Below are 23,813 nucleotides of genomic sequence, written 5' to 3' on the forward strand. Positions count from 1 at the left end.
TAAACCCAAAACGCCTTAGAGTTTACAGGTTGCAGTCAGCTCCCGCCACGTGCTAACCACATGACCTGCTGGCATTACCCTCCCTGAGATTCCACTTCCTCCTCATTGGTAAGATTTTAGGATCCTTAGCACCAAAAAGAAATGAAATACTGATACAGGCTCCAATGTGGATGAACTTCAAAAGCATTAGTACACTAAGTGAAAGAAGCCAGTCACAAATAAGCACATATTGGATGATTCCATTTCTAGGAAGTGTTCAGAATAGGCAAATTTATAGAGACAGAAAGTAGATTGATTAATGGTCGCCTGAGGCTGGGGAGCGAGGGAAGGGAAGTGACTACTAATGTGTATGAAGCTTTTCTGGGGGAGCAGTGTGTGATGAAAAGTTCTAAATTATAGATTGTGATGATGGTTGCACAACTCCAAATATACTAAAAACCATTTGAATTGTGCACTTGAAACAGATGAATTGCAGGGTATGTGAATTCTATATCAATAAATCTGTAATTAAAAAAAAAAATTAGGCCTGGCATGGTGGCTCACACCTATAATCCCAGCACTTTTTAAGGGTAAGGCAGGATGATCACTTGAGCCCAGGAGTTCAAAACCAGCCTGAGGAACACAGCAAGACTTCATCTCTACTAAAAATTTTAAATTATCAAAAAGAAAAAAAAATGTTAAAAAAAAAAAAAAAAAAAAAGCCGGGCACAGTGGCTCATGCCTATAATCTCAGCACTTAGGGAGGCTGAGGCAGGCGGATCACCTGAGGTGAGAAGATTGAGACCATTCTGGCTAACATGGTGAAACCCCGTCTGTACTAAAAATAGAAAAAATCAGCCAGATATGGTAGCACATGCCTATAGTCCCAGCTACTCTGTAGGCTGAGGCAGGAAATCGCTTGAATCTGGGAGATGGAGGTTGCAGTGAGCCGAGATCGCACCACTATACTCCAGCCTGGGCAACAGAGCAAGACTCCATCTCAAAAAAAAAAAAAAAAAAAAAGGCTGGGCATGGTGGCTCACGCCTGTAATCCAAGCACTTTGGAGGCCAAGGCAGGTGGATCACCTGAGATTGGGAGTTCAAGACCAGCCTGACCAACATGGCGTAACGTCGTCTTTATTAAAAAAAAAAAAAAAAGTAAAGAATTAGAATCCTAATAGTACCTATCTCATAGGATTGTGTAAAATGGTAGTAGTGTATGTAAAATATTCAGCACATAGTAGGCACAAAGGAATGAATGACAGTTATTATTAAGATGCCTGGGAGAGCTGTGCCCAGCCTATCATGGGAGGCCTTGACCTTTGGACTCAAAAGTGGCAGCAGGTCCACACCCCCATACATCCTTGTTACCAAGGAAGTGTCCACAGTTTGAAGGAGCTATGTTAAAGCACCCCAAGTCAAGAGGACTAAACCAGATCTGGAACTCACTGACCTCCCCCCTCACCTCACTGCACCTCACCAGCCAGCTTCTTGTCAAGTGATTAGGCTGTCAACCAGCTTCTCTAGGATAAGGTTTCAGGTCAGCTGCGTGTATAAGACCAGTGCCAAGCCAGAAGCAGCAGAGACAACAGTGAATGGCAAGGAGGGGCCATCCGATCCCTGCTGCTACCTCCCGGAATGGAGCCCTAGGGAGCCCCTGTGCCTCTGTCCTGGCAGGACTCACAGGTAAGACCCCTTTCTCCTCCCTCATCCCTTCCCTTCTCCCTCTCCTCCCTTCTTGTTCTCCCTTTAATTGGAGGCTTACAGAGAGCGTCCCTGAGCAGTCAGTGCTCACTAGCCACAGCATGTCAGACCTGATAGAGATTCAGTCCAGCCCCCACCTTATGAAAAGGGAGCTCAGCCCTGATGAGGGTACTGTGGCAGGGCTGGGACTTGAACCCAACACCTGTGTCACTCACCCAAGACTCACATCCCCTTTTCCTTATAGGCTGCCTCTGGTGGGATTTTGCAAATCCCCATAGTCAGAAAGTGGCTTTCTTCTTTGTCTGCTCCAGAATCTGTGGGATTCTCTGGAGCATAAATCCCTTTCTTTCCATGAGGACCCTGGGGCCCTCTTCCTGAGTAGGGATGACAGGCACATCTGACCTGAGGCATGGTCCAGGTCATTTGCTGGGAACTTTACAGAACCCATGGTCTCTCCGCCCAGATGGCTTCCTTCTTGGGATGCTGTGAAGGCTTTGCCCAGAAGGGCGGGTTGGAGTAGGGGAGGCAATATCGTGTTGGGTAGCATGTCTCAAAATGGGGTCCTCTACCCTCTGCTTCAGAGCTGCCATGGGGAATTTGTTCCTAATGCAAATTCCTAGGCCACACCCCAGACCTAAATCAGGATCTCTGGGGCTGAGGGCCGAGAATCTAGTCTGTAAACAAGCGGCCCAAGGGATCCTTAGCAATCCCTGAAGTCTAAGACTCTCTGGGCAGTGGAATAGGCACAGCTTCAGATGTCAGACAAATGTAGGCAACAATCTCAGCTCCAGCATTTCAGCTGTATGACTAGCTAAAGCCCCGGACGCCTCAGGTCCCTGGTTTACGAAATGGGAATAATAATAGCAATGACTTGTAGCCTTATAAAGGGATCGAATCAGTCAGTGTCTCTAAAGCCCTCAGCACAGTATCTGGTGCAAGAAGCACCCAGCAAACATTAATGGGCCATGCAGACTAGAACATCCCATCCCTCAGGAGCCCCAGCAGAGCCACAGGAATGAGGATTCCACTTTTGACTTCTTCCTCTACTGGCCAGTGGCAAAGTACTGCCAGCTGCTAGGGGTGTAGGGGAGGCTGGAGTGAACTGGGAAGACGATTAGGGACTACTGGCCTCAGAGCAGCTACTACCTGTGCCCACCATTGTGGCTTCCCCTCCTCCCCAAGCTTGACTACAGAAAGTTCTAGAGCCCTGCCTGCAACATGGGCTTTTGACCTGAGTCTACATCCATCTATTCTATTTCCCATGAATGGCTAAGAACTGCCCCTCTTATCAAATCATCAGGCTGAGGCCAGGAGTTTGAGACCAGCCTAGGCAACATAGACCCCCATCTCTACAAAATAAAAAATTGGGCCGGATGCGGTGGCTCATGCCTACAATCCCAGCACTTTGGGAGGCCCAGGCAGGTGGATCACGAGGTCAGGAGTTTGAGCTGGCCGAAATAGTGAAATCCGGTCTCTACTAAAAGTACAAAAAATTAGCCAGGCATGATGGTGGGCGCCTGATCCCAGCTACTTGGGAAGCTGAGGCAGGAGAATTGCTTGAACCTGGGAGGCAGAGGTTGCAGTGAGCCAAGATTGTGCCATTGCACTCCAGCCCAGCAACAATGTTAGACTTCATCTCAAAAAAATTAATTAAAAATAAAAATTAAAAATTAGCTGAGTATGGTGATGAACGCCTATAGTCCCAGCTATTCAGGAGGCTGAAGGTGGGAGGGTCCCTTGAGTCCAAGGGGTCAAAGCTGCAATGAGCCTGGATTGCACCCCTGCACTCCAGCCCAGGTAACAGAGCGAGATCCTGTCTCAAAAAAAAAAAAAAAAATTGGGGAAAACAGGTGTCTGAGCCTCGGTTTCCTCATCTATACAGTGCAGATACCACTACCAGCTCTGCCTGCCCATGGTAAGGAGGGGAAGGAGAGGGGCAGGAAGAAGATTGCAAAATCCAAGGGACGGGAATGTGACCTGTCGTTATAGGCCAAATTCATGCAGCTTAAGTATGGCAGCACCCAGGCTTCTCCCTTTCTAAAGCCCCTCCTGGGTGCTGAGGAACATCTGGGGGCCAGGCCAGACATCACTCAATCTGCCTCCTCTGGCCTGTCTCCTGCAGCCTCTCTGCTGCACTGAAGCCCAGAACTGTGAAGCAGCCTCTCTCCTTGGACCTCCTCTGGCCCCAAAGGACTGGGCGGAGCCTTCCAGGACCATGGTTGGACTGAAGCCTTCAGATGTGCCTCCCACCATGACTGTGAAGTTCCTGGGGGCAGGCACAGCAGCCTGTTTTGCTGACCTCCTCACCTTTCCACTGGACACAGCTAAGGTCCGCCTGCAGGTAGGTGCCCTCTGGCCAAGGGTCATTGATCACATGGAAGGAGGAGCTAGTTCTCCCCCACAGCCCCCATGCTATGTGCCCACATGCCCTTCCTCACTCAGAACCCTGACAAAGACTCTCACTCCACTGCTTAGGATGCCTCCTGGCCTCTTCCCGTCACCATTCACCAGGACAAAAAAAAAATCTAAATTCTTTGCATGATGTGACAGGGCCCTTTATGGCCTAGGCCCTACTTTGTAAACCATACAATGTGAGGTAAAAGTAAGGAATTAATGCTGGGTGTGGTGGCTTACACCTGTAATCCCAGCACTTTAGGAGGCCAAGGTGGATGGATCAGGAGGTCAGGAGTTCAAGACCAGTCTGACCAACATGGTGAAACCCCATCTCTACTAAAAATACAAAAATGTTAGCCAGGCGTGGTGGCACATGCCTGTAATCCCAGTTACTCGGGAGGCTGAGGCAGGAGAATCGCTTGAACCCAGGAGGTGGAGGTTGTAGTGAGCCAAGATCACTTTGTTATACTTCAGACTGGGCAACAGAGCAAGACTCTGTCTCAAAAAAAAGAAAAAAGAAAATAAATAAGGAATTAACTATGTGACCTTGGCAAGCCACAGAGCACTTCTAAAATTGGAAAAACAATCTGTCCCTCTGATTTTCTCTGAAGATCAAACACCAAACCATGTGTATAATGCTGCTCTGTGAACAGTAAATGCTGTCCAGCGTTTTCAAGGCTGTGATCAGCGTGGTTGTTCTTAGGCCCTGCCCAGGAAGGCCCAGCCCCAGCAGGGTTCCCATGCACACAGCTCCTTCTTGCCCTCCCATCCAAGTCCTCACCCCCTGCTGTTGTCTCTCAGATCCAGGGGGAGAACCAGGCAGCCCAGGCAGCCCGGCTTGTGCAGTACCGTGGCGTGCTGGGCACCATCCTGACCATGGTACGGACCGAGGGCCCCTGCAGCCCCTACAATGGGCTGGTTGCCGGCCTGCAGCGCCAGATGAGCTTCGCCTCCATCCGAATCGGCCTCTATGACTCTGTCAAGCAGTTCTACACTCCCAAAGGCTCAGACAGTGAGTGCCCGGGTCCCTGAACACCAAAGGGGTGGCCAAAAGTGTATGGGTCAAGAGACCAGGGAAGTCCAGACTCAGAGGCAGAGCCAGGGGCAGGGGGATGTTGGTACCGGACACTCATGAGGCGACTCTGAGTGGCCATCAAGGAAGCTGCAAGGGCAGCCCCTGGAGAACAGCTTATCCCAGAGAACTGCTCAGTAGGGGACACTGGCCACTCTCTCTGCCCGTCCCAGACTCCAGCGTTACTACCCGGATTTTGGCCGGCTGCACCACAGGAGCCATGGCGGTGACCTGTGCCCAGCCCACAGACGTGGTGAAGGTCCGATTTCAGGCCAGCATACACCTTGGGCCTGGGAATGACAGAAAATACAGCGGGACTATGGACGCCTACAGAACCATCGCCAGGGAGGAAGGAGTCAGGGGCTTGTGGAAAGGTAAGTCTGGACTCCTGGTGCAGGCAGCCCTAGGCAGAGCTTTCCCTCCCCTCTGGCTGGGGCAGGGACCAGCAAGGAGGGGACTCCCACTATGGCATGTTCCAGTGATTCTAGAAGAACATCCCAACCAAAGATACCTCACTGACCTGCCACAGCCCTGCGAACTCAGCTCATTTACCAGACCTTTGCCATGTGCAGGTTGCTGTGAGCAAGACAGAAATGATTTTTTTTTTTTTTTTGAGACAGAGTCTGGCTCTGTTGCCCAGGCTGGAGTGCTATGGTGCGGTCTCAGCTCACTGCAACCTCTCCCTCCTGGGTACAAGCAATTCTCCTGCCTCAGCCTCCCAAGTAGCTGGGATTACAGGTACCCGCCACCATGCCCGGCTACTTTTTGTATTTTTAGTAGAGATGGAGTTTCACCATGTTGGCCAGTCTGGTCTCAAACTCCCGACCTCCTGATCTGCCCACCTCAGCCTCCCAAAGTGCTGGGATTACAGGCGTGAGCCACTGTGCCCAGCCAGAAATGAATTTAAGACACCTCCACACACCCAGGGCATGAGGACAACAGAGGAGATAAGTCAAGACCACGCAGTTATACCACATGCAGGATGTGCTAGGGGTCGCCCCAGAGGTGGAGTTCCAGAGGCAGGCTCTGTGGAGAAGGTGACACCTAAACTGAGCCTGGAAGACTGAGCGGGCTCTAGGTGTGTGGAGACAGAAAGGGAGGGGCCCAGAGGAAAAAAAGGAGCATCCGGAAAGCAGAGCTGTGAGGAGTGGGCAGAGGGAGATGCAATGAGGAAGGACTTCCTTGGGAGTAAAGCTGGAGGCTTCCCTACATGACCACACGGCAGCCACTGTGATGAATGCAGGACTCTCTCCCACATGTGGACCAGAGGTTGTGTGAATGCTTACAGAAGAAACTGACCCAGGGAAGTTTAAGGGCAGGACACCTCTTAAGTGAGGTGCCCTTAACTTAATGTTGGGTGCCCTTCAGAGCTTGTCCCCTTATCTGTGAAGCCAGGGGTTTGGTCCTGATACTTTCCTAGGGCCCTGCTGGCAGCACCACATTCTGTCACTGTTCTAAGAGCTCAGCCTCCCACTGAATGCCTTTCTTTTCTGGCTGCAGCTGGGTCTCGGGGAGGCATATTTTAATTTTGACAGCTATTGCAGATTACCTTCCAAAATGTGGCCAAATGAACACAAGTGGGCCTCTCCGTTCTCTGTCTCTAAGGCGGACATGGACAGTCTTAAAAGTTGTTAACCCTAGAAAGGAAAGTGTGGAATCTGCTCAGCTAGGGTAGGCTTTTCTGGCTGAGACCATTGGAATGGCCCCAAACTGGGGCCCATGGCCTTGCAGCCAGGGCGTCCATTTCTACCATTTCCCATTCATCCATCCCTACCTACCGCCTTCTTAACAGGAACTTGGCCCAATATCATGAGGAATGCCATTGTCAACTGTGCTGAGATGGTGACCTACGACATCCTCAAGGAGAAGCTGCTGGACTCTCACCTGCTCACCGGTGAGGTTCTGAGCTCCAGGCAGGCAGCCCTCCCTCAGCAGGGAGGGAACCCAGAACTTCATGGAGTGGGCACCACCCAGAGGCAACTGGGCTTTAGTAGGAGCAGAGAGAGGAGGAGTGCCCAGTAAAAAGTGCCTGGTACATTGTGGTGACAAGCAGTAAAGACTCCTGGGCTGGGAGGCTGGAGACCTGAGTGCCAGTCCCAGCACCGCCTCTCACTATGCAGCTTTAAGCAGGGGTCTCTCACCTTCTCTCACTTCCGTTTCCTCAAACAGGCTGCATGATCTTCCACCTCTGGATCAGCGCAGGCCTAGTTTGCCAGTACTTGCCAAGAGCTTAGCCCAGGGCACTGTAAACATATGGAAAATACTGTCCCATGCTCAGGGAGTTCCCTGTTGAGTTGCAGACAAACAGTGAATACGTATGGACAGAACACAAGTGCACTCCTTGATATTCTCTCATCCCTCCCTCTGCAGACAACTTCCCCTGCCACTTTGTCTCTGCCTTTGGAGCCGGCTTCTGTGCCACAGTGGTGGCCTCCCCAGTGGACGTGGTGAAGACCCGGTATATGAACTCACCTCCAGGCCAGTACCTCAGCCCGCTCGACTGTATGATAAAGATGGTGGCCCAGGAGGGCCCCACAGCCTTCTACAAAGGGTGAGCTTCCTCCCACCTCCATCACTCCCTCCCAGAGAAAGGGGCTTTTTTCTTTTCTAATGTGGCTACCATGGGTCAAGCTGGGATGTAGCAGTGAAGAGCACAGATGTAAATGCCACAAAGGAGAAGTCTAAAAAACAGTGCAAGTAAAATAAAGAAAGTGAACCATACCTGATGTGGAGTTAGGGAAGCCTGCCTGAGAACAAGCATTCTAGGAATAGGTAAAAGTACTGCCTGTCTCCAAAGGAAGTTGACAATCCTGAGACCTCCCCAACCTCCTGGCATGGCCATTGAGCACCACACCAGCCACAGCCAGTGCCTTAACACTGTCCCCATATGCTCCACGTTTTCTTGCTTCCATACCTTTGTACTTCTCCCACTGCATGGAATGCCTCATCATCTACAGGCTTTCTTTCTTTTTTTTTTTTTTTTTTTTTGAGAAAGAGTTTCACTCTTGTTGCCCAGGCTGGAGTGCAACGGTGCGATCTCAGCTCACCGCAGCCTTAGCCTCCCGAGTAGCTGGGATTACAGGCATGTGCCACCACATCTGGCCAATTTTTGTATTTTTAGTAGAGACAGGGTTTCTCCATGTTGGTCATGCTGGCCTCAAACTCTCGGCCTCAGGTGATTCTCCCGCCTCAGCCTCCCAAAGTGCTGGGATTACAGGCATGAGCCACCATGCCCGGCCTACAGCTTTCAATTTTAGCCATCCTTCCAAATCAGTTCAAATGCCACCTCCTCCCTAACACTCTCAGATATAAATTTTTCCTCCTTCCTGGGAACTTCTGCAATGCCATTTGACACCATTTTTATGGTATTTATCACCTCCTGCCTCGTGTTATAGAATTGGTAAGCTTAAATTATTCCTCAGGCAAAGGGCAAGTTCCCGAAAGTCAAAGTGGCTCAGATGTCTTTTAATCTCCCACAGGCCCTCGCACAAAGCAAGCACTTGATAATGCAGGTTGTGTAAGATCATCACGACAGCTACATAACTCTATATTAGGCCTCGTGCTAAGCACTTTACACAAGTTATCCCGTCAACCCCTTGAACTGGGTAGTATTGTCCACATTACCTAAGGAAGAGGCTGAAGGACAGAAAAGTAATTTATCCAAGATCACAAGTTAAACTGGTAGAGCCATGGCTCAAACCCAGACCATCAGACCCCACACCCAATGTCATTGTTTGTCCTACTGGTAAGCTCTTAGCTTGGCTCTCTCACCTCCTACTGCTGATGCCTTCAACAGAGTTTTCTGGTACCTGATGTTAGAATGGACCCGACAAGTGAAGAAGAGCCACTATAGGTTCTCAGTTGCAATTGACAGACTGTTCTTCTGAAAAGTGCCTCTATCATTACAGTCTTCAGCTGGAGCCACTTCTCTCAGTTACTGCTTTCACTTGTCCAACATTTCTGGAGCATCTCATATGTGCCAGGCCCTGGGTTATGCTTTCCTCAAAAAGCAGCAGATAAGTTGGTGATATTTACTGAGCATTTACTGCTGCTGGGTCCTGTGCTGACATTAATTCATTTAATCTCCACAACTAACTCTACAAGGCACAGATACTCTTATTCTCTCATTTTACAGATGAGGAAACTGAGGCTTACAAAGATTAAGTAATATGTCCAGATTGTACAGCTAGAAACTGGGAGAGCTTGGATTTGAACCCAGGTCTGACTGGACTCTGGAGTTTACATTTGTTGTCACAATGCTGTAGTCCCATGGTCAGGAAAACCCATGGCATGAGTTTATGGTGCCCAAGGTGAGTCCTCCAGAGCAAAGAGCAACCAGCCAGGCAAAGAGGAGAGGAGGGGACAGTCCAGGCAGAGGGAGCAAGAGGAGCAAAGAGGGCTGGCATCACCAGGGAACGTGACTAGCTGAGTCTGGTGGAAGCAAAGGGGCCCTAGGAGGTGGTTAGTGGAGGGACAGGCTAAGAGGAGGGCAGGGGTCAGCCTGTGGGCTTCTCCTTGAGTTGGTGAACCACAGCTGACCTGGGGACACTCTCCCTTCAGTGCCATCATAGCACAGCCAGGCTCTCTAGAGATGAGCTAAATCTGGTGCCACACTGTCTTCACCCTGCAAAGCCCAAGCTTCTCCATGTCCTGGCAGGGGGCCATGTTAGGGTGGGCCACCGGGATGTAACTGAGCCCAGAAACACCCAGCAGCAGTGGGCAGTCAGGTCAGACGGTTCATCTGAGCTGCATCTCTGACACTTACCAGCCATTGGTCTTTGGATGAGCTCTTAACCTCCCTGGGCCTCAGTTTGTAAAAAGGAACCTGGAAGCAACATGGCTGCCTTATAGAACTGTGAGAATTTGCTGCCTGACACAGTAACCTGGCTCAAAATGTGAGTTTTTTTTTTTCTCTGACTCCAACTTCTGCCTAAATCCCCTCAGCAGAAAAAGGACAAAAAAAAAAAAAAAAAAAACAGAGCTACTGAAAGGATTTCAGAAAACACTTGTGATGGACGGAAGTCTAGGCCCTCTGGCACTCCCACCATGTCCCAGGAGGGCGCATGCGTCTGCAGTGGTCTCCTAGCACTCCACCTGATGCGTTGGTTGTTTTTCTCATCAGATTTACACCCGCCTTTTTGCGTTTGGGATCCTGGAATGTGGTGATGTTCGTAACTTATGAGCAGCTGCAACGGGCCCTGATGTTATGGGAATCTCCATTTTGAACAAGACAAGAAGGCCACTGGTAGCTGACATATCCAAAACCATTTGAGAATGGAAGAAAACAGTGGATCCACACACACACGGACACAGATCCACACGTGTTTACAGAACTGTTGTTTACTTGTTGCTGATTCAAGAAACAGAAGTAGAAGAGGAGAAAGGATTCTGGTCTTCAGTGCTTTGCCTTGAGAACACCTTTGTTTTGCACTGACAAGATGGAAAATAAATTATATTAATTTTTGAAACCCATTAGGCATGCCTAATATTTAGGCAAGAGAAAAGAAAGCAAAATATATCCATTTGGATAAAATGGAAGGTTGGAGACATGTATTCCCCGAGAAATCTGGTTAGACAGTGAATGATAAGCAGGAAAGATGGCAAGCACGAGAAAGGAGGGGCCCACAATACAGTGGGAGATCAGCCGAGGAGCCTGGAGGGACGCCACCCAGCACCACAGAGCTGGTGACTGCAGCCGTCACACATGCATCATCAGCCTGTTTGTCATGTGTCTGCCTCATCGAGTCCTTTGGATTCTAGGAAGTGCAAGGAACAAGAGAAAAAACTAAAGCCTGTGCCAAAGAAGCCCTGCTGGGCCAGTTTGAGGCTGAGACTCGTAAGTATTTGCTGACAATGCAGAAGAATCAAGAGGGCAGCCTCCCCTTTCCTATAAAATGGAGGGAGCAATCCCTTCCCTGTCCACCTCACTGGGGGTGTTATGACATGCAATTGAGAAGCTGGGTATGAATGCACTTTATAAAAGCAAAAACTCTGTGTCAATCTAACTACAAGGACAATGCCCTGGGAGAAATTTTGTCAGAACAGAGAGGAGATACCAGGGAAGAAGGTTTTAAAAGATACAGTTATCTAGAGGTGAGACCAAAGGATCCAGAGACTTGGGAACCAGAGGTGACAGTGGATGACACAAAGCCACAGGAGCCCTGCCTCCATACAGCTCCCTCCCCCCGACCACACACTCAATTGTGAGCACCTCAAAGGGTTGTAAGGCTTAGGGGAAAAGAAGTGGATTCCTGGCTAAGAACCTCAGAATTTTGGGGAAATTATTATGACTCAATAAAGGAATTCACACCTTAGATGTGGGAGTTAAGAACAGCCACTTCTCTGCCTTCTCTTTCTTGCAATTTTCCTTTCTCACTTCTATTTCCGGCTTTCTATTTGTCGGGGTGGGGCCAGATACAGCCCCACATGCCTACACTTCCTCTGCCCCCTCTCACTCCATTTAATTGCTGGCAAATTGCTTTATTTTTTTAGGGCTCCAGCTTCTGCTTCTGCAAAAGCCAGGGTTGAACCAGATGACCTACTTCCAAGCTTTAGACTATACGTCTTTCAAATTGATAATGGGGTCCCAAAATGCCAGCATCTTTTTCTACTTCTTGGCAGCCTTGTGTATCTCTGATGATTGCCAGGGCTGAGTTCAAACCTCATCTCACTCCACCCCACTCCACCCAACTAACCACCTATCCCCAGGGAATCCTTGCACCTCAGTGTGCTACCAGAGAAGTGGGAATAACAATCCCTGCTTCACAGTCTTTTTGTGAGGGTTGACCTAAAACTCCTCGGAAAGCAGGCATGTGGCGTACACCTGCTACCTGGGAGGCTGAGGCAAGAGAATTGTTTGAGCCCAGGAGTTCGAGACTGCGATGAGCCAAGATTGCACCTGTGAATAGTGACTGCACTCCAGCCTTGGCAACAGAGCAAGACTCCTTCTCTGAAACAAAACAAACAAAAAATCATTGGAATACAGCAGGCGCTCAGTAAGTCATTTCCCCACTTCCCTGCTCCTTGGGAAAAAGCAAATATCTGTTCATCCTCAGCACTTTCCTAAATTTAAATTATAACTTGAGATCAGTTATGTATATAAACTGGAGAGTTCATACAAAAACAAAAAAAATTTTTGATTTAATGTCTGGCTTGGTTTTCAAATAAAACCCATATTTTAAAAAGCTTCTGGCCAGGCTCAGTGAATGCTCCAACTTTGAGAGGCTGAGGCGGGTAGATCACTTGAGGTCAGGAGTTCGAAAGCAGCCTGGCCAACATGGTGAAACACCATCTATACTAATATTACAAACAAAAAAAAAATTAGCTGGGCGTGGTGGTGGGTACCAGTAATCTCAGCTGCCCAGGAGGCTGAGGCAGGAGAATCTCTTGAACCCGGGAGGCGGACGTTGCAGTGAGCTGAGCCCGTGCCACTGCACTCTAGCCTAGGCAAGACTCTGTCTCAAAAAAAAATTACATTAATTACACATTACATTAAAAGTTTACCTTTTTAGCCAGGCATGGTGGCACGTGCCTGTGGTCCCAACTATCCAGGAGACTCAGGTAGGAGGATCACTTGAGCCCAGGAGGCGGAGGTTGCCATGAGCCAAGATCATACCACTGCACTGCAGCCTAGGTGATAGAGTGACACCTTCTCTCACAGAAAAAAAAAAGAAAAAAGTTTCTTTCTTTTGACTTGACTGACATGTGCAAATCACTCTCAAACTCCTGGTCTCAGTTTGTAAGTTTCCAGGTCCAGGAACTATGTCTTCCATGAATTTCTATATAGCAATATTAACATACCATCTACTCCGAGGATACTATTCAGGTGATGATTCTGAGACAGAGGGGATAAAACATTCTAAGAGATATTTTGACTGGGATCAGGAGCCTACTAACTACCAAGTCCAGCCTTTTTTTATTTTTTATTTTTAAAAATAAAGATGGGCTTTCACCATGATAACCAGGCTGGTTCTGAACTTCTGACCTCAGGTAATCCACCCACCTCAGCCTCCCAAAGTGCTAGGATTACAGGCGTGAGCCACCACGCCCGGCCACAAAGAACACATTTTATTTGCCACTATTATAAGTATGAATTTTAAACAGATTCTTGGACTGGTGGTTCATATCCATCAGCTCGTTCAACTTTAGCACCTGTCTCATCCCCAGTGGCTTTTCCAGAACTACTGCCTGCACCATGAAGCTCCATGAGTTTTCCCAATTCAAACTTGGGCTTCTTCAGCATTTTTACTTTTCTAACGAAGACATGATGGAGAGGATAAACAGATTGGCAAGCCTGTTCTATGTCTTTCCCAATGCTGTCTGGAATCAATTTATTGACCACTTCTTTCAAGTCGTTTGTCTGCACCTCTCGGGTCATGATTTCCATCATCTTCTTCCGGATTTGGCGGACCTGTTGGTGCTGAGCATAAGAGGTCTTCCGTATCTGATTGTTGCGTTTTTTAGTAAAACCAACACTGAACAGACGAAGCAAGTAACCATCGGTAGTCTTGACATCAACATGAGCTTCAATCATTGTCTGCCATTTTTTGACCATGGAACACATTTTGTCACGGGTAAGATCCATGCCATGAAGTTAGTCAGGCAGTTTTTGCCCTGAACATCTTCAGTAATCAGCTTGAATTTTCTAAATGCAACTTCATCATTCTGCAAATCAGCAAGACTAACTTCAAACACTCGACCCTTGAGGCCATCAGATGCAATTTTGGTTCCTTGGGTCCTGGTGACTAGCGTCTTTCCAATATTTCTTATATTGAACATAGCGGGTGCTTTCACATCATACCAATCTTTCTTAGAAAATGGATCAACCACTTTCTTCTTGGCTCCCTTTCTGCCGCCTTTCGTAAGGCACTTGTTCTTGCCAACTGCCATGGTGCTGCTCAGAGAGCCAAAAGGGCTTTTTTTTTTTTTTGAGACAGGAGTCTTGCTCTGTCGCCAGGCTAGAGTGCAGTGGCACAATCTTGGCTCACTGCAACCTCTGTCTCCCAGGTTCAAGCGATTCTCCTGCCTCAGCCTCCCGAGTAGCTGGGATTATAGGCACGTGCCACTATGCCAGATAATTTTTGTATTTTTAATAGAGACGGAATTTCACCATGTTGGCCAGGATGATCTTGATCTCTTGACCTCATGTCCTGCCCACCTCAGCCTCCCAAAGTGCTGGGATTATAGGTGTTACCAAGTCCAGCCTTTTGGAGAAAGAAAAACAAGATTGGTGAGTCTTGTGAGGTTTCTAGGGCAAAATACTAGATCTCTTTCCCCACTTCTTTTTTTTTTTGAATTGAAGTCTTGCTCTGTTGTCCAGATTAGCTCAATCTCAGCTCACAGCAACATCTGCCATCCAGGTTCTCCTACATCAGCCTCCTGAGTAGCTGGGACTACAGGTGCACGCCACAATACCCTGGCTGGTTTTTGTATTTTTAGTAGAAATGGGGTTTCACTGTGTTGGCCAGGCTGGTCTCGAACTCCTGACCTCAAGTGATCCCCCCCCCCGACCTTGGCCTCCCAAAGTGCTGGGATTACAGGCATGAGCCACTGTGCCCAGCCTCTTTCCCCACTTCTTAAAGGCAGCGATTCAACCAAATAACCTAAAGCTCTTTACTTCTGTGATTCCAAGAACTGAGAGACAGTTTCTCCCAGGTTATAGTGTGAACACCTTTTGAATGCTGGCCTCAATTTATACTTCCAGGAAGCCAGGGATGTAAATTCATGAGCGGTCAGCTGAGGCCAGCTTCTGAGTTCCGTGCACCCATTCCCCACCACACTCCTAGAGACACCCACTTCCAGTCAAGTGATTCAAAAGAAACCTGCTTTTTCTCAAACTCTTCTAGTATATCAGGCAAAAATGAGATAGCAACTCAGTCCCATTTGTGACATAACGGTTAATTTACTTCACAGAAATTTTCTAAGTAACAGTAATATTTTTTAAAAGAATATTTTATTCAGGAGGAATGTACATTAAGTAAGGAAATTATTATATATCTGTAGATGAGTTTGTTTCAGGGCACTTTGAAAACCACAGTGCACTACACAAATGAAAATATTCATTGTATGTACGTTGTAAGCTGTATATTATATGAGGTGCTTGCTGGGGGTGAACAAGACCAGTTCTGTTCTCAAGGAGCTCACTGGGGTGGAGGATGGTGGAGCAGGAAAGACAAACTGCAAACCATCAATCACCAAACTGGGTGATCAAAGCTACAAATAGATGTGTGTACAAAGCACCCAAGAGCCTGTACACAGATGAGGGACGTCTGCCCCGGTTTGGGGGTCAGGAAGGTTTTTGGAGGGAGACACCTAAAGGTCAAATAGGTATTATCCAGGTAAAGAAAGTTAAGTGAAAGTTATTCTAGACAAAGGGAATGGTTCATGCAAAGGCCCAGAAACAAGATAAAAACATTCAAGGTGCATCCAAAGGATTGCCAGCTGTCAGTAGGGCTGGATTGCAGACTTAAAGATCTACTGGATAGACTGAGGCAGGAGAATGACTTGAACTTAGGAGGCAGAGATTGTGGTGAGCCAAGATTGCACCACTGCACTCCAGCCTGGGTGACAGAGCGAGACTTTGTCTGAAAAAAAAAAAAAAGACACTACTTTCCGTTGTTTTATGTATATACCAAAGTGCAAAGTGGAATCACTTGGTATTGGTGATTCTATATTTAAATTTTTGAGGAACCATCATCCTGTCTTCCATAGCAACTGCAACATGCTCATTCCCAGCAGCAGTGTGTAAGTGTTTCAGTTTCTTCACATCCTCTTCAACACTTATTTTTGGGTTTGTTTTTTTTATAGTAGCCATCCTAACGGGAATAAGGTGGTCTCTCACGGTGGTTTTGATTAATGATTAGTGATGCCGTGGCTCTTTCATGTGGTTATTAGCCATCTGTGTATCTTCTTTGGAGAAATGTCTATTTAAGGCCTCTGCCTATTTTTGAATGAAAATGTAACAATTACAATTTTATGCAACTTGGATGAATCTCACATAGGGTTGAGTAAAAGACACAAAATAGTGCACACAGTATAGCTTCATTTATATAATATTTAAGAACAGGTAAAACAAATATTTGGTGTTAAAAATCAGGATACTGGTTATTCTTTGGGTGAATGGTGACTGAGGGTAGACACAAAGGACCCCTTCTGGGTGTTGGTAATGTTTCCTGATGTGTGTCCTCATTATACAGGGATGTTTGCTTTATAAGTTTTTCATGCTGTATACTCAGGATTTGTGCACTCTTTTTATGTATTTTACTTCAATAAAAAGTTTAGGCTGGGAGCAGTGGCTTATACCTGTAATCCCAGCACTTTAGGAGGCTAAGGCGGGAGGGTTGCTTCAGTCCAGGAGTTCAAGACCAGCCTGAGCAACATAGGGAGACTCTGTCTCTCCAAAACATACAAAAATTAGCCAGGTGCGGTGGTGCATGCCTGAGCCACTTGGGAGGCTGAAGTGGGAGGATCACTTGGGCCTGGGAGGTTGAGGCTGCAGTGAGCCATGACCACACCACTGCACTCCAGCCTGGGTAACAGAGCAAGACTCTGTCTCAATTTTTTTTTTAATTTTACTTTCAGGCTGGGCACGGTGGCTCACACCTATAATCTCAGCACTTTGGGAGGCCGAGGCAGGTGGATCACGAGGTCAGGAGATCGAGACCATCCTGGTCAACAAGGTGAAACCCCGTCTCTACTAAAAATACAAAAATTACCTGGGCGGGTGCACGCCTGTAGTCCCAGCTACTCGGGAGGCTGAGGCAGGAGAATTGCTTGAACCCAGAAGGCAGAGGTTGTGGTGAGCTGAGATCGTGCCACTGCACTCCAGTCTGGGTAACAACAGCGAAACTCCATCTCAAAAAAAAATATTTTTCTTTCAAAGTGTACTTAAACTTGGGTATTGATAATGTGTGTGTGTGTGTGTGTGTGTGTGTGTAGGGATAAGAAGTTGCTGGCCAAACAAAGATCTTAAGAGTGTACCAGGCAAAGGGAATGAGTGGTCCATAGGCACTAAAGTGAGAATGAGTTTGGCATGTCCAACGCACAGAAAGAAGGCCTGTGTGACTAGAGTGAAGTGAATGAGGTGATAAATGTGAGATCATTCATTAATCTGTTCATCAAATATGTAACAGCTGTGCCAGAGGCTGAGCAGTCAGAGGACAGCCAATTGTTTGGAAAGTTTGGCAGAGAAGAAGGAGTAAAAATAGACCTTGTGGAAGAGGTGAGCAAGCCCTAAGGATGGTTCATTTTAATTTACACACATGCAGTGGAAGGAAAGACTGAAGAAAAGGGAACAAACCGCAGAAGCAAGGTCCTGGAGAACAGCAGGGGATAGAATAATCGGTAAAAGTAGGAGAGATTAGGCCGGGTGCGGTGGCTCAAGCCTGTAATCCCAGCACTTTGGGAGGCCGAGGCAGGTGGATCACGAGGTCAAGAGATTGAGACCATCCTGGTCAACATGGTGAAACCCCATCTCTACTAAAAAATACAAAAAATACAAAAATACAAAATATACAAAAAATACAAAAAAGACAGTGGTAAAAGGATCAATGCAACAATAAGAGATCTTAATACCCAGATACATAAGACCCATAACGAGATTTAGACTCAACGAGACAGAAAATTAATAAGGATATCCAGGACTTCAACTCAGATCCAGAACAAGTAAACTCAATAAATATTTATAGAGTTCTCCATTTTAAATACACAAAATATTGATCGGCCATTATTAATACCCATTTTTAGAATGAAGCAATATTCCTGTTCTCTCTCCCTCTTTTTCTTCCTCTTTCTTCCTAAAAAAAAAAAAAACACAAAAAATTAGCTGGGCATGGTGGCGCATGCCTGTAATCCCAGCTACTCGGAGGCTGAGGCAGGAGAATTGCCTGAACCCAGGAGGCAGAGGTTGCGGTGAGCCAAGATCATGCCATTGCACTCCAGCCTGGGTTACAAGAGCGAAACTCAGTCTCAAAAAAAAGGTAGGAGCGATTACTCTGATTACTCTGGAAGGAATATGAGAAACCTAGAAATAAAAGAGAGGCATGGCCAGGCACGGTGGCTCACACCTGTAGTCCCAGCACTTCAGGAGGCCAAGGTGGGTGGATAGCTTGCATTCAAGAGCAGCCTAGGCAACATGGTGAAACCCCATTTTACCAAAAAGAAAATTAAAAATTAGCCGAGCATGGTAGTGCACATCTGTGGTCCCAGCTATTTGGGAGGTTGAAACAAGAGGATTACTTGAGCCCAGGAGGTCAAGGCTGCAGTGAGCCATGTTTGCACCACTGTACTCCAGTCTGGGCAACAGATGAGAGCCAATCTAATAAAAGAGAGAGAGAGAGAATCATAAAGGCAAACATTTTGAAATGAAGAGAAATAAAAGAGATTCTACAATCATTTCAGTGAAGTTTGAAGAATGGTCACATATGAAGGAAGGTTAGTGGGCCTGGAGAGTTACTTATAAGAGATAATCTTGAAAGTCTTTTTTCCCCTAAAATGTAGATTAATGAAGAAACTTGGAACTGCTGATGCACCCCCGACACTGTTCTCTGTTCTATGCCATGCGGAGCTGTTGGGAGCTCTTACCGTCGTGCTGCCTGAACATTCTAAAGTATAATGTGCCAGGCTTCCTGCGGGCTCACCACAGGCCTTTGAACCATATACACAGTGTTCCACATCCAGCACAACCACCCGCAGGGCAAGCCACCAGCCAACATGTGACAGAGACTTGGAAATTCACAGGAGAAATATGCAAAGCATGTTGTTCTCTACATATCCACAATCAGTGATGACACAGAGATATTAATAAACATGTTAAGAAAGAGAAATAAAACTACTATGAGGTACTATTACAGTTGAGACCATCTCACGCTGTACCTTTACCACTTATTGGATATTACAATAGAGGGCCTGCGGATAACACCATTTTCAAGTCACACCAGGATTGTGGAGGACATTCTCAACAACGAGAAAAGTTATAATTCATTGCCCAGTTTTATGGAAGCTGATTTTCTAAGGTTTCCTGGCATAAAAAGATACCAGTACACTGATGTTATGAGTCGGTGTAGATTGCCAAAAGGTTTCTTTTTGACATTTGACCAATGGTCACCTATTGATCATCTTTCATCAATGTTGTCAGTAGAAACTGCCATAGACATGTTGTGGATGATGTCGGCTGGTCAGATCACAAAAATGACATAAAGATATGCGCTTTGCCTGAGAAATATGCTATCGATAAGATCTGACAAAATTTTTATTCTCTTCAAGGTTTCATAATAATTGAGTACAAGGTGATTAGATGATTACTTGAAACTCTGTAAGGTCTTTTTCCCTTCCTTCCTTCCTTCCTGCCTGCCTGCCTTCCTTCCTTCCTTCCTTCCTTCCTTCCTTCCTTCCTTCCTTCCTTCCTTCCTTCCTTCCTTCCTTCTTTCTTTCATCACCGAGGCTGTGGTACAGTGGCATGATCTCGGCTCACGGAAACCTCCATCTCCCAGGTTCAAGCGATTCTCCTGCCTTGGCCTCCTCAGTAGCTGGGATTACAGGCACCCACCACCACACCTGGCTAATTTTTGAATTTTTAGTAGAGATGTAGTTTCATCATGATGGCCAGGCTGGTCTCTAACTCCTAACTTCAAGTGACTCACCCACCTCTGCCTCCCAAAATGCGAGATTACAAATGTGAGCCACTGCACCTAACCATTATTTCTTTCAATAGGTGACATACTAATGTTGCAGAGCTTGCAAATGCTCTTAGGATAGACTTAGGCTTGCTTAAGAATGTTTCCATGTATAGCCATTTTGGCTTTGCCCATATAAATAATACATTTGGATCAGGCTGCTCTGCTTGTGGAATAGCCATTCTTTTTTGTTGTTGTTTGTTTTTTGGCTGTTGTTTTGTTTTGTTTTTGAGAAGAGTCTCACTCTGTTGCCCAGTCTGGAATGCGGTAGCATGATCTTGGCTCACTGCAACCTCTGCCTCCTGGGTTCAAGCTATTCTCCTGCCTCAGCTTCCTGAGTAGCGGGGATTACAGGTACCCACCACCACACCTGGCTAATTTTTGTATTTTTAGTAGAGATGCAGTTTCACCATGTTGGCCAGGCTCATCTCCTGACCTCAAGTGATCCACTTGCCTCTGTCTCCAAAGTGCTGGGATTACAGGTGCGAGCCACTGTGCCCAGCTGTAATAGCCATTCTTTATTCCTTTACTTAATAAAGTTGCTTTCATTAAATAATTAATTAATTGATTTAAATCAACTTCATTCATCATGGTACAATATTAAATCTGTAAACATTGCTTTCTTTTTACGACAAGGTCTCACTGTTACCCAGGCTGGAGTGCAGTGGTATGATCATGGTTTACCACAGCCCCCAAACTCTTGGGCCCAAGCAATTTTCCTGCCTCAGCTTCTTGAGTAGTTCTCACATTGTTGCCAGGCTGGTCTTGAATTTCTGGACTCAAGTGATCCCCCCACCTTAGCCTCCCAAGTCATTGGGATTATAGATGCTTGCCACCATGCCCAGTTTAATGACGAGAAATCTTTCGGCAAAAGTTGGCAAATTTTCACGTTAATGTCTGGACAACTTCTTTAAAGACCGAGAAAAGGTTCAAAACATTGGTGAAAAAGTACAGAATATAGAGAAATTTTGATGAGGCACTTACTCTGAGAAGAATAACACTGTGTCTGTGGTTACACAACCAAAACAACCCAACTGGGATCTTCTTCTCAATATCTTACGCTGTGAAAGCCTTCTCGATTTGGAACCTGTGACTTGCAGCAGCATTCCAAACAAGAATTGCATATTGCCTGTTTCCATAGCTCCCCTCATCAGTGAATCTAGTCCATCAGAGTAGAGCTCCTCAGCATATTAGACTTTATCCAGAAGTCGTTCCCAGAAGTCATATCCCCATTTCTTTTACTTTCCAAAGGCACAAGATCTCAAAAACTGTCAGATATATTTCAGGGTTGTTATTCTTACTATATTATTATTATGTCTTGGAGTTGTGATCCATGAAGTAATTCACATTCGCATGAAGTTGCTTCATATGTGCTTACAATGTTGAATGGTGGGATGAGAGGAACCTTTTCCATTTGATAAAATAAAACCACACGGGGACTTTGCTTGTGTCATATGGGTGTTCATAAAACATTGCAAGTATTAAGGAACAAAGTGGGTTCGCAGGATTTCTGCGGATATGTCACCATGCTGTACCTTCTCATCAACGCAAACAGAAAGTGTGGTGATGCTTCTGATGAAAAAGGAAAACCTGATTTGACTTCCTGCTTTGAGCAGATGAGAGAACAGAGTCATTTGAAATGGTCATTGAGGAAACAACCACAGATTCAACAACATAACAGAAATTTTATGTTGCTACAACAGAAACAGACTGGGTTCCTCTTGAGCTGTGCTTGCAATTCTGTTTAGTTCTAGATTAAATGAGTTTGTAGGAAACAATCACACACAAACTATGCGGAAAGAAAGCCTTTGAAAACTCTTACATTCCAGTAGGAAACTATATATGTTCTTAACTTTATTCATTCTAGGAAGTTGCTTTAAGACTAGATATTCACATTGAGGCTAGTTTTTCCAGTGTTCTTTACCTAAATCTTAAGTTCCACTTCTTGCAAAGAATGTAGTGTTTAGAGATGGCATCTATTCAGAATGAAGAGATGGTCACCTCCCTCACTTCTCTCTGCTAATCTTCATTTGCAATAATTTTGTCACATACCTTGTTATGCACACTTAGTGTCTTTTTTCTTAAAGTTAGCTTTATACTGCCAGTCACTAAAAAGAATCCTGCTGGTGCAGAATAATTTAGGCTTAAATTATGTTCAAAGTGTGTTGTGTTGTAGTTTGGGAAACATTTAGTATTGTCTGGAGTCTTGATCATTATATCCTAATTCAATAAAGAGCTTTTTAGCAAAAAGCTCTCACTATATTTTTTTACCTTGAGACAAACTGCATTTTAAAAATAAATCTAAGGATAAACTTTATAGACTTTATGATAACTGTTAACATAATGTCATTATGAATATTATAATGGCGATTTTAGGTTTTAGTTTGTCAAACATATATCTGGTTTTAATTTTATATTTTGATACCTACACTCTGGAGGATAATGGACATTTTATTCTTCCTGTGAAAAGGCTTTTTGGTATTTAAAGTAGCAAAAATGTAAAACAATAAACATCCAGTACTGAGAAATTATATGATGGAACATTAAAAATTCCTGGGGATGTTAATAAATTTTATATCAGTTAAACCTTGTTAAAGGTATGCAAATCAGCATAACTTAAACTTGTTTTAGAAGGTCTCAACTCAGACTATGAAGATTCACTGACATCTCATAGAAGACATGGAAAACATTCCTGTTTCTTTTTGCTTTTTAACCCATTTAGAATTTATTCAAAACGCAAAGCTATCCTTAAGAGAATGCTAAAATGAGCCTGTAATCCCAGCACTTTGGGAGGCTGAGGTGGGTGGATCATTTGAGGTCAACAGTTTAAGACCAGCCTAGCCAATATGGTGAAACCCTGCCTCTACTAAAAATACAAAAATTAGCTGGTGTGGTGGCGAGTTCCTGTATTCCCAGCTACTTGAAAGGCTGAGGCAGGAGAATCTCTTGAACCTTGGAGGTGGAGGTTGCAGTGAGCAAAGATTGTTCCACTGCACCCCAGCCTGGGCACAGAGCAAGACGCTGTCTCAGGGGAAAAAAAAAAGAGAATGCTAAAATGTTCCAATTTGCATTTTGGTTTTTTTCCTTTTATTTTTTTGAGACAGAGTCTTGTTCTGTCGCCCAGGCTGAGTGCAGTGGTGCGATCACAGCTCACTGCAGCCTCAACCTCTCAGGCTTAGCCTCCTGAGTAATTCAAGTGATCCTCGAACCTCACCCTCCTGAGTAGTTGGGAGCACAGGCATGCACCACCATGCCCAGCTAAATTTTTGTTAATTGTTTGTAGAGATGGGGTCTCCCTATGTTGCCCAGTCTGGTTTCTGACTCCAGTGATCCTCCTGCCTGGCTCCAGTGATCCTCCTGCCTTGCCCTCCCAAGACATTGGGATTACAGGCCTGAGCCACCATGCCCAGCCATTTCTACTCCCCACCCCCCACCATTTTCGTTAACAGTTTTATTGAAATATAATTCACATAGCATACAATTCATTCAAAGTGTACAATTCAATAGCTTTTAGTTACTCACACAGTTGTGCAACCATCACCACAATCAACTTTAGATCATTTTTATTGTCCCACAAACAAGCCCCCATACCCATTAGCTGTCAGGGCCCAACCTCCCCATTCCCTGAAGCCCTACCTTCTGTCTTTATATATTTGCCTGTTCTGGACATTTTATATAAATGGAAGCATACAATGTGTGGTCTTCCATGACTGGCTTCTTTTACTTAGCATAATGTTTTCAAGGTTCATTCCATGATGTAGCATGGATCAGTACTTCATTCCTTTTCATTGCTAAATAATGTTCTATTGTTTGGATATACCACATTTTATTAACATATCCATTCATCAACTGATGGATGTTTGCGTTATTTCCATTTTTTGGCAAACGTATTTTTTAAACAATGTTTATATGTAGGTCTGCTGCTCACTTTGGTTTTTCTTTTCACAGAATTTTTAAAAACTTTTTTAGAGATGTGGGGTCTCACTATGTTG

General features: G+C 45.7%; 1 protein-coding gene and 1 pseudogene across 8 annotated transcripts; one reads left to right on the forward strand and one right to left on the reverse strand.

The window, feature by feature from the left end:
* Positions 1-1,560: 1,560 nt before the first annotated feature.
* Positions 1,561-22,071, forward strand: UCP3 (uncoupling protein 3). Of its 7 annotated transcripts, XR_008475157.2 has the most exons (10): positions 1,561-1,665; positions 3,806-4,024; positions 4,879-5,089; positions 5,323-5,523; positions 6,942-7,043; positions 7,520-7,700; positions 16,730-16,827; positions 17,281-17,369; positions 17,973-18,126; positions 18,647-18,731. XR_008475157.2 is itself a non-coding variant. In XM_078340252.1 (9 exons), exons 2-9 carry the CDS (start codon positions 3,899-3,901, stop codon positions 18,671-18,673), a joined length of 1,035 nt encoding a protein of 344 aa, XP_078196378.1. In that variant the 5' UTR covers positions 1,561-1,665; positions 3,806-3,898; the 3' UTR covers positions 18,674-22,071. The 7 variants fall into 7 exon arrangements, 5 of the variants coding, with proteins under 5 accessions (XP_078196378.1, XP_035121376.1, XP_078196379.1 ...); XM_078340252.1 differs by lacking the exon at positions 17,973-18,126 and having other exon boundaries at positions 18,647-22,071; XM_035265485.3 differs by lacking the exon at positions 18,647-18,731 and having other exon boundaries at positions 17,973-18,208.
* Positions 13,230-14,038, reverse strand: LOC100389335 (small ribosomal subunit protein eS1 pseudogene; annotated as a pseudogene). The gene has a single exon (XR_013523255.1). The product of XR_013523255.1 is annotated as a small ribosomal subunit protein eS1 pseudogene (transcript).
* Positions 22,072-23,813: the final 1,742 nt, after the last annotated feature.

This window comes from Callithrix jacchus, chromosome 10, assembly GCF_049354715.1.
Source record: "Callithrix jacchus isolate 240 chromosome 10, calJac240_pri, whole genome shotgun sequence".
Lineage (NCBI taxonomy): Eukaryota > Metazoa > Chordata > Mammalia > Primates > Cebidae > Callithrix > Callithrix jacchus.